Source organism: Glycine soja, chromosome 2, assembly GCF_004193775.1.
Source record: "Glycine soja cultivar W05 chromosome 2, ASM419377v2, whole genome shotgun sequence".
In the NCBI taxonomy this organism is placed as follows: Eukaryota; Viridiplantae; Streptophyta; class Magnoliopsida; order Fabales; family Fabaceae; genus Glycine; species Glycine soja.
This window is the reverse complement of record NC_041003.1, coordinates 43,972,068-43,989,935: the sequence shown is the minus strand read 5'-3', so window position 1 is coordinate 43,989,935 and position 17,868 is coordinate 43,972,068. Positions and strand designations below refer to the sequence as shown.

The window sequence follows — 17,868 nt, the reverse complement described above, 5'->3', positions numbered from 1 at the left end:
TGAAAAAACGGAATGAAAATTTTATCCTGAAATTTGGAGCAGAGAAATTTTGTATTTTTCCTTTCCAATTCTATAGGAAGAGAAGGATAATTTGAATGGATAAATACAAGAATGTTTTTGAGTTGAAATTAATTAAAAATAAATGTACAGGGAATGGTCCTAGATATTTGTGGGAGATATTTTTTGGTTTGGGGGATCTTTCTCGAGCAACTTCAGAGTCTCTTCACAAAGCGACCCTACAAACAAAAATATCGGAAAAAGCTGCTTTCAATATTAGAAAACAAAATGAGCATACCCAATGGGACGAAAAGAAACAGGAAAATTTAAAAAAGTGACCTTGATTCTTGGTCTTTTATCAGCGTTTAATTTCCGAACTTGGTATCTTATCTTCTTTGAGAACAACCTGTTCTGGCGCTTCTCTTTGTACCTAAGAACACATGCTTCTCTTCTTGCTCTCTCTTCTTCCAATACCGGCACTTCTCCCATCTAAACACAGTTATATCATTCATATAATTAGAAATAAGAAAGTAAAAATTAAATCTACTCTAGCTAACAAAACTAACGTTAGAGTTATCCAAATATAAATATACCCTCTTAACTAAAATCAAGTAAAACTATGAGTACATAAAAGAATGCCAAGCACTATATATAGTAAAGCTTTCTACCAAAAAGTTATTTCAAATATCATATCTCTTAATTACTAAAATCAGGTAAAACTATGAGTACCCAAAAGAATTCCAAGCACTATATATAGTAAAGATTCTACCAAAAATGATTTCAAATATCAAATACTAAAACCAAGACTAATAGTTATAGGACATTAAAAGAATTAAAGAATTGCAACTTATTAATTTATCAAAATGTTAATTTTTAGCAGAAACGATCAAGTCCACGACCAATTAATTGTAAACATGCAGTTGAATAAGCATGAACATAGGTAATGAAAGTAAATATGATAGAGGAAGAAAGCTTATGATAATGAAGAATAATAATGGATGGTAAATACTAACATAGTAGGCATTATTGGTGGCGAATGAAAGAGAACAATCATCAGCCCATAGAGAGCCTCGGTCAGACCATGCATCCAAAACCTCTTGATAGTTCAAGTTCAAATTCAAAGCCACCATCTTCTCATCATCCATTTCCCAAAACCCAACAATATTATTATTGTTTTCAATCTTCATCTCTTGCTCCTCCTCATCAAAGAGGCATTTGCTCCTCCTGTTCTCTTTCCCTTCATTTTCATCTTCTCCTTCCTCTTCAATATTGGGGGGTTGAAACTCCTCCCATTCCATGAAATCCCAATGGAATTCACTACTAGAAGATTTTTGTTGCGGCAACGAAGAATCTTGTTCTTCCTTGGTGCTCAAGACCCCTTCGAGTTCGTCCAAAATATTGAAATCTTCATAGGTGTAAGGTTGGTTAGAATTGGCATCGGGCACTTCTTGTTCTTCTTTCTTGGGGCTTCTAAGCAGCGAAGTGCATCCCATCTTATCTCTACGAAGTTTCTCTCTCTCTCTCTCTGACTTTCTCTCACCTCTAGACTTTGTAATTGCATAATAATGCATGTGCTCCTACCATCCGACGTTATGTAACTATCAATAATAGTATGAAATACGCATGTTATGTAATGGGAATAATTACAATGAAATAATTGACCTCTTCAATTCCCTTCATTTTTTCCTCTCTTTTTTTTATCTTTCATTAAAAAAATACCTTAACAAAAGAAAAAATATTAATAGAGAAGAGTTTCTATTTAAAATAAAAATATAATATAAATAATAGGAATAATAATAGTGATATTAATACCAATAAACTAATAAATAATTATGATAAGCCATTAAAAATAATTAATAGCAAGGGACAAGAGTGATTTACACTGAGTCGTGCATAAATCGAAAGTTTAATTTAGTGCTATCATTGTTTAAATAATAATAATAAATTAGTCAATAATAATTATCACTTTGACAAATGCTTATAAATTATCCTTTAAGATAATAAAAAATTTAGAGTTGAATTAATAAAATATATTATTATATTAAACATAATAAAAAAGTGTGTATATGTATATATATGATTTTTTTTCCTTCTCCTTAAAAGGAAAGGTAAATCAAACACATTTAAGAAAAGTTTTAAAAAACTAAGTACCTTAATCGTGGAAGACCTTCTTGCACTATCTATTTTCTTGGTGATGGCAAAGGGCTTGAGTAGTTGGATGAGAGAAGCTAAGAGGAAGAAAAAGAATTAATTGTGGGAGTCAATATGAAAAATGACAATTTAAAAATACCACTCGATCCTCCAATATACGGATGACAAGATATTTTTCTTTAGAAAAGAAATGAGTGAGGGACTCCATTACATAGAAAGCAATATATAAATTAGTATGCACAGTAATAATATTAGACTATCTAATAATTTCTCCTGAAGGCTACAAGGTATAATGGAAACACATGAACATCTCTACTAATAATCCGAACTGTGTGGGTAATTTGTACATGGTTCACAATTCAGATCAGCTGCCTTGTAGGGTTAGTGTAGGGGCACCCATCATACCAAGGATTAGACCCAATGCTGAGCTGCCTCAGAATCTGATTCAATCTTCAGGCATCTAGTTCCCTTTTGGTGAGCAATTAGCTTATTCAAACCCACCATTATTGCCCAAATTCCCATATTGGCTAAGAAATTAGCCCACCACCAACTTCCCACAATGATCACCTAACAAACCTCCTCGAGAGGCTTTGTGACTTATTTTTTCATAAAATAAGTAATACACTAATATATGTGTATTACTAATTATTTTATGATAAATAAAATATAATTTCTATAGTAAAAATTAAAAATAAATATAAGTAGAAAATGTTAATCATATGTGAAAACCTCTTACGTACTTTGTTTAAATTTTTTTAAAACAGAACAATTTCGATGGAAAAATTCATTTAAGTTGCTTAATTTTATTGTGTATCATTTTTATATAGACATATATATTGTGACGCATTATTTTAACCATTTATGAAATTCGAGTAATTATCCTTTTCAATCTACAACTCTAAATTTCCCGCCAAAAGACTCATCAATATTCAATGTATTGTATATGAAAGAACCAATTCTTATGACTTAAGCACAAGATGCAAATTCAAATTTAAAAGACTGATTCATTAAGTAGAAAATTCCCATAACTTAATACCGCATTAAATCTATTGTTTTGCTTAATATGAAACTCATAGCAAACCATTACTTTTACTTTATCAAACTCTTAGAGATGTTTGTTTCATGGAAATGTTATTACATTTTTTGAGAATGTTATTTTCTGGAACGACATTAACAATTAAAAAAATATGTTTGGTTAATGTTAAAATTGGTTGAGAATCTTTTTGATGATTCTCAAAAATATTCAAAACATGTGTTGGGTTCACATTTTTTCCAAGAATATATGTTATAATTATAAAATGTCATCCCTGTATTAAAGGTATTAGATTTTATATAAACAACCAAAGTTTTTCAATTTTTGTATGCTTCTCGTACGGATAACCCGGTGAAAAGAATAGATATACCTCACACATAATCATAAATAACTAAAAACATGCGAGCATAATTGGCATAACTCTTTAAAAAATGGCAACAAATAAATCTGAGGGAAATTGTATGTAGAATATTTTACAAACATAGCACAAAATGTTCCAATCAACAGTTATTTTACAATTGAAACAAACATCCAGTACATAACTTAATATGTTATTGGCCCCAATGCCAATTCCAAACATAGGTATATGAAGTACGTGGGAAAAAATATGGCAGGTATTATTTAGATGTAGCAATTCAAGCAGTGGGTAGTCCATAATAGGTATTATTAATAAGTGTATAATATAATTTTTACATAATAAATATGATTCCCACAAAATAGGGATTCATATTCTTGCCCTTCTTTTACGGGAGTCTCATTTATCTGGGAATGAGAGATATCCAAATTTTTATTATTATCTTCTAAGAAATATGGAAATATATATTTTTATTTTCACATTCTCAAAAATCTAATAATATTGTTTGAAACAAACATTTCAATTAAATCTAAATTTAATTGAAATGAATCAAGTTGAATTAATTAAAATAAATTTAATTTAAATTAATTCAATTCAACTAAACCTCATTTCATTAGATCAAATATCTTTTTTTCTCTTGGGACCTGACCTGAACCATATTTGCTGAATTTATTCTGTAACTACATGAGGTGATACAATTAGCGAGTGAATTTGCAAGGGATTAGTGAGGATGATGACAGGTTAGAGTGGGAATATTTCCGCCTCTAATTAGCTTTTAAAAAATAGCAAGAATTTGTTCTGTTGCAAACTTTGTGAGGAATTTGCAAGAGATTAGCGAGGAAACACTCCGTCGCTAATCCGTGATTTTCTTGTAGTGATATGCCATTCTTTTTCCCTCTCCCTTTTCATCATATATATCCGTCAACTAGATAACAAGCTTTAAAAGGCACATTCTGTGTAGTGTTGACCGACATAATGAAGATGAAACAGTAGCGAATTAAGTCCAAAATTTCTAAACCAAATTTGAGTCATTTGTTTAAAGAAAAAAAAAAATCAAAAATTCAGTTTTTTTTAAATTAATTTAGTGTTAACACCATTCTTTTTCGATTCAGTATCAAAAACTAGTTTATGTGTATGTTGATTGTCAAAAGATGGTCTCTGTATTGCTTTCACTTTGACATAAACTATGTTCAATTTCTTATGTTCATAACTCTTAAAACAGCTATATGATTGCCACCTTGGAACGAAATATTGGATACTTGAATTGTTGCTCGTTTAGGTAGACCTTTCAGTATATGTTTTTGACCTGTTCGTCAAACTGTGTCTGTGTGTTGTTTGAATAAGCTGTGCAGAATCTAAGAAACTTTTTACGCTTTTACGAAACAAAAACTAGCCTTCGGAATTTGAACAGGTCTCACGAAAGAATTAAAGTGAACCTGCGCAGACTACCTGAAAATGTATACAAGCTTAAAAATTTATAACCATTTTCATATATCAGCAAAACTATATGCCCTATTATTGAATAAGTTTCTAGGCACTTGTGTATGTTGCAGGTCATTCGGATGATGTAATGGTGCTCCAGCTTCATGTGGAGAATGTGTGTCAACCACAGCTTGCATCTGAAAAGTTTAGCAGATTTATTATTATCCTCCTAACCTCCCTCTATAGATGAGGTTATGTATTGGGAAGACTATCAAATATGAAAACAAAATATCCACTTGGATGCATATCCATTCAGCAGTCGAGTACTCAGGCAAGTTAGCAGAGCAAGTTTTTCTTCCAAGAGATAACATGACTTTAAAAAAAGAAAACGAAAAAGATAAAAGATGATAGTAAAATATTAAGGAAGTACGTCAAATGAGCAAATTGGCGGCAAATCGCAAATACCTATTTGTAAAGTTAGATATGACTGTCCGTTCTCAAAAATAGGTTTTTTAGAAGTTTAGATTTCAGATATTACAATCTTTTTTTATTTTTCAATTTAATAAAAGAATGTTCGCATTCAAGAATCATTAGTATTGCAGAGTTTTTCTCCATTGTTTAAGTGAATAGTGTGATTGGTTATATTTCAGATGCAGACTCAAGACTCCTTAATGGTGTGTTTGGTAGAGAGGAGAGAAATAATATTGGAGAGAGATTTTGTACTTTTTTTTTGGGACCTATACCTTTTACACTCTACTTTAATTAAAAAAAAATCTATTTTCATCCTCTAAACCAAACACACCATAAGAGTTCTCTTGATGTAAATTGATAACATAATTACTTCTAGTGTGTTTAAATCCATTCTATTTGAATTGGCATTTTCTCCACCATAATTATTGTGAAAAAACGTTTACAATAATGAGTCTTGGTCAATTTATTTGCGAAAATGTATGTATAGTTCAAACGAAAAATGCACCACACCTAAAATCGGGTCAAATTCTAACAGTTCAAATGGATTCTGTAGGAATAAGATCGGCTAACCCTTATTTGGCGACTCCTGGAGCTGTTGGGCTGGGAATTTAGGGAATATTTGACACATGTAACTAAAACAAATATAACTTGCTTCTATGTCTTTTTGATGCATTTGAATTGAATTAACAGAAAATTTGCGTTCATAAAAAGGCATATACAACTTGTAAGAGTGTCATACATACCTGATGCGTGCTATAAGAATCAGGAGGGCATGTGGTTCCTCCATATCCCATCTCAGGATTGTCATAGTTAGCAGGATATCCAGGACCTGTGTAAAAACAACTCCATAGATTTACAAGATGCGTTTAAGAATAATTAAAAAACGTGTTTAAGCGTTTTTCTTAAAACTAAAAAAAGTAATCTCTGAAAAATAAATATATAAAAAAAATGCACTATATCCTAAAAACAGTCTCAAAGCTTATACAAATGGATTCAAACTTTCTAACTTGTGAGAAAACAGTGAAACAACCATTTTTTTGAGGTTTTATATTCATCATAATTTTTAAAATGTGCTTTTTAATTAAATGAATTGTTTTTCTTTTTAAAAAAATCAAACAGGTCCCTTAAGAACAAAGTTTAACTAAGTTTTCAAGTTAAACTTCTGTTGTATCTATTAAGCACATAAGATGAATGACCAAGAAAGTCAAATTACTTGGTTTTGTATCAGCAGCCATCGCAGCCCTAGCCCTTTTTTCTTCATTGGCCAACTCAGCACGTAACTTTTCAACCTCGTGGTCCATAATAATCATATTATTATCCATAGTCCGTCTGTGCTCAAGGTTACTAGCATGTGTCTTCTTCTCAAACTCAATAGCATTCCTATATGCATCAGTAGATATTTCAGATTGAATGATTTTTTTCCCTATCATCTGACTAGATGCAGGAAACTGAATATAGGCTGATAAGTAACTGAACTGATCACAGGGTTCAATATTAGAAATCAAAGAAAACAGAATGAGATATAAATCAGACACATTTCTACACACATTGAACAATACCCATCAACATCAGTTTTCTCAATAATTCATTAGAAATGTAATTGCAGTCATTATTATCCAAACTCCTATTTATTACTGCAATTCAATTACATAACCAAAGATGAATACTGGTCTAGTTTGAATTTGAAAGGGAAAAAAACAACAGAAGCTAAATGGTAGTAAATGATGGTAATGTGGAGTCACTACAGCATTGAAACTTGAAACAGAGGACTATTTGCAGCAAGTATCTGAGTTTGGAAGTCAGATCACCACTGTCTTCATAGAAACAAATAGTCTAGCATGGAAACAAAGCAAAGACAATGGACTGACAATACATAATAAATCCAGAAGCTAACAGAAAGAATATCAGTATTGTCAATGGCATGGGTCAAATGACATGCAGTAGCCAAAAGCTAAAAAGAACACCAGGGCACATGGGTGTGTAAGTTGCCATATTGACATGTAAATCTCATTTTTAGGGGAAACAAAGATTAAAAACCAATGCAATGAAAGGAGTAGCAAGGGACAAACACAAAGAACAAAAAAAAGGTACTAGACTGATTTTTCCCATGATCTCAATGATCCAAACATGGGTTTCTATCATTCTGTGCTACAATTCATTCTAGTTCTGATGGGAGGGGAACCTAACAACTAGCTAGGACAAACAAAACATGGTCCTTGGGGAAGTACCCACAACAATTTAGCAAAAGATCTTGTACAAACTAAACAAGAAAATCAAATCAAAAACACTTAATCTGTGTTTAATCCAGAGCACCTCAAATACAAATTGTCCAAAATGTATGCATTCACCCAAGGTTTTAAACTAGAATCGCGGTTACAGTCATGGTTTCATCGCAATCCTTACTTAACATAGCGAAAAAATTGCGAGACAAATGCTGCTAATGCGACCACAATTGTGTTCGCGTAGTCCCCAAAATCACTGTCAAACTGTTTTATAAAACATAGCATTCACCCAATTACATTCAGCTTCCACCTTCCTTTTTCTATTTTTTCACCTCCAAGGCGAAAACAAAAACAAAAAATGCAATATTCCGCCAAAAATGCAAAATGAAAACCAAAATGTCCAAGCCATCTCACTTGAAACTCATTCTAAGAATACCCTAAATAAAAAAATATTCTCACAAAGCTATTAACACAGATTCACAAATAAAATTAACTAATTAGTTAAATTAATTAAGTTAATTAAATAAACAATTTACCTTCCTCGTTGAATCTCATGGCGCATGGTCTCTATATCTGCTTTAATCGCCGGCACAAACAGCGCCTCCGCGCGCGCCTTTGCAAGCTCGCTCTCCACGGCATGCAGCTGCGCCGCGAGCTCATTCCGCTCCGCCGCGAGCTCCTGCACGTCCGTCCGCACGCGATCCAGCTCGGCGCTGATGGCGGCGACGGCGCGGACCTCGGCGTCGACCTTCAGCGACTTCTCGTAGATCTCGCGCACCTCGGCGTCGCGCTCGGCCTTGATCTCGGCGGCGGCGGCGGAGAGGCGGCGGAGCTCCTCCTGAGTGGCGGCGAGGTCCTGCTTGAGCGCCACGTGGATGCCGGCGAGACGCTGGTTGTCGGAGAGCAAGGCCTGGATCTCGCGGTGGCACACCTCGACGCGCTCCTCGAGGGCGCGGACCACGGCGGCAGAGGAGGAGGAATGCGCAAGGCGCGTCTCGTCGAGGCGCGTGAAGGAGGAGGGTGCGTGCTTGCGCCCCGCCATTTTTTGCAGTGTGGTTCAACTAACTATGAGCGCGAGCGAGTTTCGTTTTCGTTTGAATTTGACTCAAGTGAGTGAGGAATGAGTATAGAGACGCAGTGATTAATAGTGTCAAGCTAAATCTACGCTTGTTTTGTTTCTCTCTCTGTTATGTCCTTCACTGTTTTTACCTTTTAGAGTTATTTTATCTACACTTCTAGTTTATTGATTTTTCTTCAAATTTAATTCTAGAGTTTTTCTTAATTATTATAAGTAAATTATTTTATTAGTTTTATTTACTTAAACGTTTCTTTGTTATTTTCTCAAAATCTCTATAAACTGAATCTATTAATTTGTTTGGAATTTTTTCTATTAAAAAATATTAATTAAAATATAATTTTCTTTTTAAAAATTTATTCAGAATTTATTAATTTATTTTCTTTTAAAATTTTATAACTGCATAAAATTTGGACTCATGAACCTTTTAATTTTTTTCCTACCTAAACTTGTTTTATACTTCTAATTATTTCAGAATAAAATAAAGATTCAATGATTTTATGTGAAAAATATTATGGAAGGTATTAACTGTAATAATAAAGAAATTAAAGGATTAATTTAAGAGAAAATTTATTAAAAATTCGAAGTCATACATTAATAGGAAAAAATGAGTTTATTAAATATTTTAAACATCAATTGATACTCCTAATGTTAAAGCGTCAGTAATGACAATTTTATTTGAAAATTAAGTGGTTAAAAGTGATTAATGTATTGGAATTAAGATTAAATCATTTGATTATTATGTAAGTTTAATCTTTGGTGAAAATAATTTTTTATTAGACTCAACTTATTTTGATCAAATTTTGCATTAATCAGGTTCTCTTTCCTTTAAAGAATCATAAGACAAAAAATAGTTATTTGAATTAGAAGTGTTTAAAATTTATTACATCCTCTTAATTTATCTAATTAGACTACTAGAGATTAATTTTGACAAGCTTAGCATATTAAAAAATTAACTTGATGTAAAGATTAATAGAGATCATGATAGTCTGGGACCCCATTTAATAATTTCTCTTGTTTAATAACTTTGTTCACTCAACTTGAGATTTTATGTTCTTCAATTTATTTTTCTTTTCAAATATGGTTTGGTCAACATATACAGCCTTCAATTGTATATAAGAACCCACACCTTTCTCATTGACCAGTTTAGTCTGGACCTTTTCCATGAATTATTTTGCTTTCTAATTTGTAGCATGTCCTATATTCAATTTATGAGTTATTACAAGTACACTAGTGTAAGAATGAAATGTGCGTAAACATGTTTGAGAGAGCTTCAATGGATCCCAAAGGTGTCATAACTATCTACTAGGGAAAACACAATTGTGATGTACTTGCCACCGAAAATAATAGCCACAATATTGTTACTACTTGCAATTCAATGAACCGTAAAACAATTTCTCATTGTGGACGAAGATGAAGTGAGTCTTGGTGGGATCATGAGGGAACATGAAGGGTGAGTTAGGAGATCATCGTAGGCCTTCTTCAAATTCTTTTCCTTTGTATTGACTAGTTTCAAAGAGGCATAAAAAATGGTATTCAATAAGGCCATTGGCTGAAACATGACACAAAAAAAACAAAAAGGATATTGGAACATTCTTATTATCATTCATTGTATGACTTTGTTTGCTTTTATTTTCAAACTATTTAGATGCAAACAAGAGTTCACAGAACTGTTGGAGAGAGAAGCTATAAAAACATTTTGTAGGAGAGGATCCGGGAACCTTCATTTAGTAGTTTCTATTTCCTTTTATAATATAAAAACGGGGTTTAAAATATTAAAAATTACACATAATTTGGAAATGCATTGATCTATATATTTATCAGATGTTGATATAGGTACTAAGATAGTAAGTTTATATCAAATGTTTGATATAATGACATAACTCATTATCAATTTCTCTTGGCTCGTGCCAAACAATCTTTTACAATCACAGGTTAGGGTTAAACATGGCCAAATCAATTTTGCTCAAACGAAAAAAGTATTTTGCTGCATATCAAATTCGCATTCAACCATATAACATTAACCTGACAATCAATTACTACCTAAATGATTTTTAACAATCAATTGCTTTCGTTTCTCGCTACAGAACGGTCTTGTGGACTAACAAAGATAAATAAGGACATACATATTAACAAAATCTATCTACACTTTTATATGGCGAACAAAACTTGTAACACTACTACTACACAGCATCAATCTATGCAATAACTTAACCATGAAGCAAACAAACTCTGACATGGCACAAACGACAACATTCCCGGCAGCTACCTACAAGGATTGATCAGAACCGAACAAGGCCAACACATGACATATTTTTAATCCAATCAGAACACTAATGGAACACTATGAAACCTTAGAGCTGCAAGGATCGATCAGAACGAAACAAGGCCAAACACTAGGTGTTCCTACGTATGAAACCTTACATAAACCAGAAGCTAAACGAGCAAGTAATTGATCTAACGTACATAACCATTCAACTCGCGGAAGGAAAGTTTGCTAATGATAAAAATAAGCAAAACCACCAAAAAATCTAGCAACTCTTACCAGCGCAACTAACCGTAGACCTTACTCATTAAACATTCGAAAGAAGTATGCAAATAATACTGCTATGAACATCAATAGCTAGAGGCTCACCATGCAATAGGCATAATCAGCATTCGTATTTCATATTTTTAATTGAAGATAAAACACATTGCCTAGGATTTCGTGCATTACATGATATGATTTCCTAGCTTAAGTTACATGGTTCAAACCTGATTGAAAAAGGCAATATGAAAATAAAAAGAAATATTCCGAAACTCTTGGATGGTTAGTTATTTTAAAAAGATGAAGCAAACAAAATAATAATAATTCGAAAATTTTAAGTAAAAGAAAATAAAAACAGGACCAAATTTGTTTAATTTTAAAAATAAAGAAACTTAATTAATTCAGAGAAAGAAATTGAGAAACCAAAATCACAACTGATTCAAACTAAAGGAATAAAAAAATGTAAGAAATACTAGCAACACACTTTTTTAAACACATTCTCTATTATTAGTTGAAATTAATTGAAAATCCCAAAAACTTATAGATCTCACTTCTAATTTAATGAGTTCCATTGATTATTGTATAGTTTCTAATAAAATTTAATTAATAATAATGTGTTAGAAATAATGTGTTGCCACTTACTAGCACTCCTCAAAATGAGGGTAATTCGGCATATAACACTTTTGCAAAATACATAATTGTACAGCTTGTACTATATAGGTGTTAAGGTTAAATACAACACTGCCAACATGTAGCCAGGAACAATTTTTTCTAGAAAAGAAGCAAACAAATTACAGCTCAAATTTTCTCGACTTAGGACTTATTGATCCATGAAGCTCTGACTTAACATAAAACATCTCATTAATGCCACCACCTGTTTGAACCAGATGCCACATGGGACAAGCTAGGGAATAGAGATTCAAGCATTTATCCACAAAATGACACGATTTTCAAATTCCAAGCAAGCATAAAGCATGTTTTCATGAAAGTAGCACACACCAGAAACAATCAAACTACCTCGGCAGCTTGGAGACTATCTATCCACTTCCCTCTCTAAAAACATTCACATGCTCAAATTAATCCCTGCCTAAAAGTAAAAATCCCCCGGCGAGTGACAACAAAACCAAAAGGAGCAAAGAGGTCTTGCTAAAAGTAAGTGAACAACCTACCTCTTTGCTTCCATTTCAAGTTACCAGCCAACTGAATACAACAAATCCCTCAGACCATAAACCATAGTACAGAAAATGTTTACTATCGAAGCCCTCAGTATGGGCGTGATCGATTCCCACCATAATTATCACGCCTATCAGGTCCAGAACTGCCTCCATCTCTATAATTGTCTCTGCGTCTATCTCCACCGTAGCCACTCCTATTTCCCCTATAGAATTTTAAAAATAATGATAAACATAAACAAACAAAAATTAATATATTCATCCGTAAACACAAACATTTATTTGTAACTTAGAAAGTCAATTGTATAGTCAATAATTACATTCAAAACTGTTATAGTGCAAAACAAAATACATCCCAATCTAATCAACTCAACCTCTAGAACAAAATCAACTGTTGCCTTTTCATTAATCTACAGTAATTTTTTGTGCATCTCATTCAGGCATTATTCCAATGTGATTTTACCCACTTACTATGATAGACATCCACAATAAAATAATGAGCAAGTTCAAAGATTTATAACAAGATTAATCAGCCATCAGCTGATATCTATATTTTAGGCATTCTAACCAAATCATTAATCACAACAAATGGAGACGCTAGATTTCTAGTTATAAGTATGATTATATGAGCTTTTAAATAATAAATATGCCTGGTTCCATAGTTGCCAATCCCAGATAGTGCTATTTACTGACCCCAAAAACACTCTTTGGCAAGATGTTTGCTATACTAAAGCTTATGGACACCATAAATAATTTAAATTGCCCACACTAAAATGCTCAAAAACAAAATACAAAAAAACCCAAAATTAAAGATATATTCATCATTAATTATATAAAATTTTCGACACGTGTCACTATTAGTTTAAGGCATACTTAACAAGTCAATAATCGAACAGAGCAAAATCAAAGCAGGGAAATGGACACGGCTGGAAATAAGGCAACATTATCTGGGAACTTCCAAAGAAGAGCAAATAGCAAATAAAAACGAGTAAACAGGTAGCGAAAAAAAATTGCCTACCAAAATAAAAATAAATATCAGCTTGGGCCTTGGAATGGGTAAAAGATGTGAATGAGAAACAAAATGAGTAAGCAAAACAGAGGAGACAGTGCAGAGCCCTGGGTGCAGAGACTGGGGTGGCTGGAAAGAGGACAAGTTTGGCCAGAAAAAACTTGTTTTAGGAGGTGGTAAAAAAACAAATAGCTGGATCATTCATATTAGAGGGAGAGAGTGGGGGAGACACCAAAAATCACCAAATGTACTAAAAAAATACAAAAAATAAAAGAGGGACAAAGTGGTGTTTTTACTGCTGGGGTTAAAGTAGCAGCTGCAATTTCAGCAAGCAGTTTCTACTCCATTAAAACACACCATGATGCTCCACACATCGATATCATGAGGAGGCCAAACAATGCAATACTTTGACACAATAGCAATGTGAAATGACACATTTTACACTTCTACTCTGACAGGTTCTTCTTTAGATATATTATTTCATATTATGGTTGTACTTTTACCTTTTGAGAATATATCATTTAACAAGTTCTAGAAAAAATAAATATTAAAATAACATTTATTGATTTTTAAGCATACAACAGTAAACCAGAGAAAGATATGAGGTTTATTCATATGTAATTTTAGAAAAATAAGATTTTTAACCTTCAGCTCAAGAGCATCCTGACGAAAAAATAAAAACGTGAGAGAAAAATATTAACCCCCAAAAGAATCAAACAGTAGAATCTAAAACATATTGCGCACCTCCTTTTCAAATTCTAACAAATGATCCCAGCATCAACCCAATGAACTACCTTTATGCAAAATCTTTTAAGATTATATAGAAAATTGGTATCAATATTTTTTTATCATTATAATTATTATTAAACGTGGTGGTGGAGGGTGTGCTGCCTACAGATGCTACTACTATGACATCATTAAAAGAGGAAATCGGAACCTAGAAAACACTGAAATAACAATCACACAGCATTTACATACTGACTCTGACACTGCTACAACTAAATATTTCAAGACCAGTCATTTTCAGGGACAAAATAAACACAGTCAACATCAATGTGAAAAATGATAAATAATGGAATACCCATGGTTATATGCAGGTGGAGCTTTTGGAGCAGATTTTTCTGCCATTGCAACACCTATTTTGTAACCCCTCAAATCATAATCTGAAATGAAAGATCAATGGTAAGTGCCACTTCATGATAGAAGATAAACAATAAGTATCTTAAAAACAAGAGAGTAGTAGCAGTTAGCTCAATTACTATTGTAAAAACTGCCGGCAGAATGAGCTGCAGAAGGGTCTTCGTAGACAAGACAACCATCACCCTTGTTGTTTCCTTTCTCATCAGTGTATAGCTTTATGTTCCAAGGCCACTGGTCTTTATACCCCCTCTTCTGTTTTATTCTTCCAACCTAAACAGTTACAAAGACATGTGAGTATGAAGCTCGACACATTGCCAAAATCAGATATACATATACAGGAACCAAAATCTATAGCATGTTCTGCCCATGGAGTCCACAAGAGAAATGAACAATATGCTCAGGAAGCCGGGGGGGGGGGGTGGTCAACTATTTCTTGCGTAAATAAAGCTGAATTCTCAGATATACACATGCATGCTCAATTGCTCAGTAAGAAAATGGATAATAAGTTAATTTACTCTGAAAAAGGGCATTTTCATGCAAACCATAGCTCAAAGAACAAATAACTCTCTTTATAGAGCTCGTACAGAAGTCAACAGATCAGAACATTACTTGTCCAATGCCTCCAAAAAGTTCTCTCAATTCTTCAATAGTCACATCCGGTGGTAAGTTTGATATGTAGATTCTAGAGTTGTCACAGGAATCCCCACAATTCTCATCACATTGCTTCACCTTAGCAGGGGGCTCAGCGGGAGCTCCACCAAATCCACCTTGACTACCAGCACCATAACCACTGTCATTTCCAACTGGTGGCCCGGACCTACCACCATATCGTGCATCAGCTACATTGTTGCCGCTGGTTACGGCATTACTCCCATATGATGGAGGACCAGATGCAGGTCCACCTGTATAGCTTGCAGGCGGAGGAACCACATCCGTTTCATAATTTGAATTTCCACCATAAGAACCGTACGCAGGTGGGTAGTTTCCACCAGCACCGCCATAAGATTGGGCTGCAGGCGGAGGAACTTGGCCATACCCACCATCATCAAAACCTTGACTACCACTGAATGAACCACCTCTATTGCCTCCCCCACTTCTACTACTATTGTTATTACCCCTACTACCACCGTTATAGCCATTACCTCTTCCACCATCAAAATTACCAGATCTACCCCCACGACTGTTACCATGCCCCCCTCTATTATAACCACCGCCACCACCACGGTCATTAGAACCAGAAGGAGATGGAGCACCACATTTGTTACATTCAGCCCTTCTCGCAAAGTTCAAATTCCCACAACTATATTATAATACCAATTTTCCAATCAAATGCATAAACGTAAGAATCATCAGGTGCATGATATAATAAATCCACAGTTCCAATTACTGAAAACACAATATATTTTTCCAGAAAATAAATAACTAAAAAAAAGTAAAATTCGCAAAAGCAGGGTAAAATTTCAAACCTTGGGTTAGGGCAACGCCAGTCTCCGTCTCTACCACTGCCGCCACCGCGGCCGCCACTTCGTCCGCCACGATCTCCGCCTGTAGCAATGAAAATAAAATTAAACTAATCAAGACGTTTTACGATTAAAGAAAAAGAAAAGGAAGAAAAATATAGAGAATATTAGAAACCTCGACCACCGAATCCTCCGCCTCCTCGACCACCATGACCATATCCAGCACTAGCTGCGCCTCCGTAGCCGCCGTCTTGATCGTAAGTTCCAGACATGATCCGATTCCGGTGAAAGAGAGAGCGAAAGAGAACTTGTCTGGGTACAAGTGCAACTACATGGGGACTTGAAAGTCTGAAACTGATCTTAAATACTAGTTTGAGAATTTGATTTTAATGTGGGAATGTTTAGTTTTTGTAAAAAGAAATTACTGAAGCCTTTACTTTAGTCTTTTTTTAAAAACAGTAATATTTTCTATAATAATTTTTTGTGATATTGAAATTTTTTTATGTTAGTATTTGTTAAATGCTGAGGTGAATGAAGAGTGAGAGACTGAAATAAAAAAAAAAGGTATATTAAAAATTGTAAAATAAAAAGAAAGTATATCTATAGGAATTAAATTGAAAATTGTATAAAATAAAATGAGTCATAATTAATGACAACTACGGGTACAACTAAACTACTGTAAAATAATAATTTCTTTCTTCTTTATTTTACACATTAAAATTCAAAAATATATATTAAAATTTGTAAAAAAAATATTTTTTTTTACTTTTAGCTAAATATAACCATAGACATTTGTGTTTTAGATGCGAATATTTCAGTCTTAGCATTTGCATAACATAGTAGAAAAAGAACATATAAAATATACGCATAGAGGAATGAGGACTCGAATTGAAACCTGTAGGAATAAAACTCCTAAAAAATTCTCCTTTAAAGTGAAGAAAAACCTAAAACTAAAAATAAGTTGACGCATAACTTTTTTAAATCAGCAAAAAATATTTTATATAATAGGTACCAATGATACCAAAAATTAGAGAAACATCAACAAGAGTCATCCAACTAGAGCTAAAAAAAATTTATATAATCATCTAATACTAAAAAATATATATATAATCATCTAATCTCAACTCATTATAATAAATTTATTGATTTTTAAAATAAAATTCAAATAATAATATATAATTGAAAGACATATAAATTAGTAGTTAATCATTAATCTATGTTTATTATGCCAGTGCTGCAGGAGTTTATATCAATCTTCCTACAATTCCTTTCCGCACTCTCTAACCCGAACAATTCGCGCACCTAGACCACAAAGAGACACCTCACACCATCAAACACCCGAGACTTAATCTTACGATCTCCTCCCCAAAAGCTCACAACACACGTATTACATATGCATCCACATATATCAACCAATAAGGCACGCTTGTATGTTACTGAAACTGACTTTTTTACTGTTCTTTTCTCAGCTGTTTTTGTGTTGTCTATGTAATTGTGTTAATGGGATAGCCGGAAAAAAGACAACAAAGAAGTCAGGTCCGTATGTTATTGCTCCATAATGCAAACGGAGTAATAAAATCTGTTGTTAAGGAGTGAAGCCAAGACCAAGCAAGAAATTTAATCTGTTGTAACAGCAGCTGACTATCCAGTAATTCCTGCTTAAAAATGCAATTGTTTCTTTGTTTCCATAAGCTGTATATAGTTGCCCTCCAAATGATCTTCCACATGTGGCTCTCCCTCTTTGTTCTTTCCAACTCCGAGTGTAACCAAAAAGTGACCGCACACGGATCCAGGAGGGACCATTGCCAAATCCAAGGATATCCAAGTATAACAT

The 17,868-nt window shown here is 33.4% G+C and overlaps 3 protein-coding genes across 3 annotated transcripts; all 3 read right to left on the bottom strand.

The window, feature by feature from the left end:
* On the bottom strand, positions 1-1,560 carry LOC114396881 (zinc finger protein CONSTANS-LIKE 7-like). The gene is made up of 3 exons (XM_028359058.1): positions 1,011-1,560; positions 337-486; positions 1-236 (listed from the first exon to the last, which is right to left on the bottom strand). Exons 1-3 carry the CDS (start codon positions 1,488-1,490, stop codon positions 213-215), a joined length of 654 nt encoding a protein of 217 aa, XP_028214859.1. The 5' UTR covers positions 1,491-1,560; the 3' UTR covers positions 1-212.
* A 3,328-nt stretch (positions 1,561-4,888) lies between these two features.
* LOC114396875 (protein FLC EXPRESSOR-like) lies at positions 4,889-8,809 on the bottom strand. Its single transcript, XM_028359052.1, has 4 exons — positions 8,188-8,809; positions 6,643-6,809; positions 6,173-6,258; positions 4,889-5,155 (listed from the first exon to the last, which is right to left on the bottom strand). The coding sequence occupies exons 1-4, from the start codon at positions 8,691-8,693 to the stop codon at positions 5,024-5,026; spliced, it is 891 nt and encodes a 296-aa protein (XP_028214853.1). The 5' UTR covers positions 8,694-8,809; the 3' UTR covers positions 4,889-5,023.
* A 3,135-nt stretch (positions 8,810-11,944) lies between these two features.
* Positions 11,945-16,389, bottom strand: LOC114396870 (transcription initiation factor TFIID subunit 15b-like). The gene is made up of 6 exons (XM_028359049.1): positions 16,210-16,389; positions 16,041-16,119; positions 15,184-15,874; positions 14,694-14,844; positions 14,516-14,597; positions 11,945-12,631 (listed from the first exon to the last, which is right to left on the bottom strand). Exons 1-6 carry the CDS (start codon positions 16,304-16,306, stop codon positions 12,517-12,519), a joined length of 1,215 nt encoding a protein of 404 aa, XP_028214850.1. The 5' UTR covers positions 16,307-16,389; the 3' UTR covers positions 11,945-12,516.
* Between the last annotated feature and the right edge of the window lie 1,479 nt (positions 16,390-17,868).

Bases quoted from the DNA above. Each gene is read 5' to 3' on its own strand.
- LOC114396881 (XM_028359058.1), bottom strand. From the start codon at position 1,490: ATGGGATGCACTTCGCTGCTTAGAAGCCCCAAGAAAGAAGAACAAGAA. The intron at 487-1,010 runs GTTAGTATTTAC...AACTGTGTTTAG, and splicing joins CCACCAATAATGCCTACTAT to ATGGGAGAAGTGCCGGTATT. The intron at 237-336 runs GTCACTTTTTTA...TTTTGTTTGTAG, and splicing joins ATAAAAGACCAAGAATCAAG to GGTCGCTTTGTGAAGAGACT.
- LOC114396870 (XM_028359049.1), bottom strand. From the start codon at position 16,306: ATGTCTGGAACTTACGATCAAGACGGCGGCTACGGAGGCGCAGCTAGT. The intron at 16,120-16,209 runs GTTTCTAATATT...TCATTGCTACAG, and splicing joins CGGAGGATTCGGTGGTCGAG to GCGGAGATCGTGGCGGACGA. The intron at 12,632-14,515 runs GTATTCCATTAT...AAAATTCTATAG, and splicing joins CCACCTGCATATAACCATGG to GGGAAATAGGAGTGGCTACG.
- LOC114396875 (XM_028359052.1), bottom strand. From the start codon at position 8,693: ATGGCGGGGCGCAAGCACGCACCCTCCTCCTTCACGCGCCTCGACGAG. The intron at 6,259-6,642 runs GTAATTTGACTT...GTTTTTACACAG, and splicing joins GGCTGCTGATACAAAACCAA to GTCCTGGATATCCTGCTAAC. The intron at 5,156-6,172 runs GTATGTATGACA...TAAACTTTTCAG, and splicing joins ATTCTTATAGCACGCATCAG to ATGCAAGCTGTGGTTGACAC.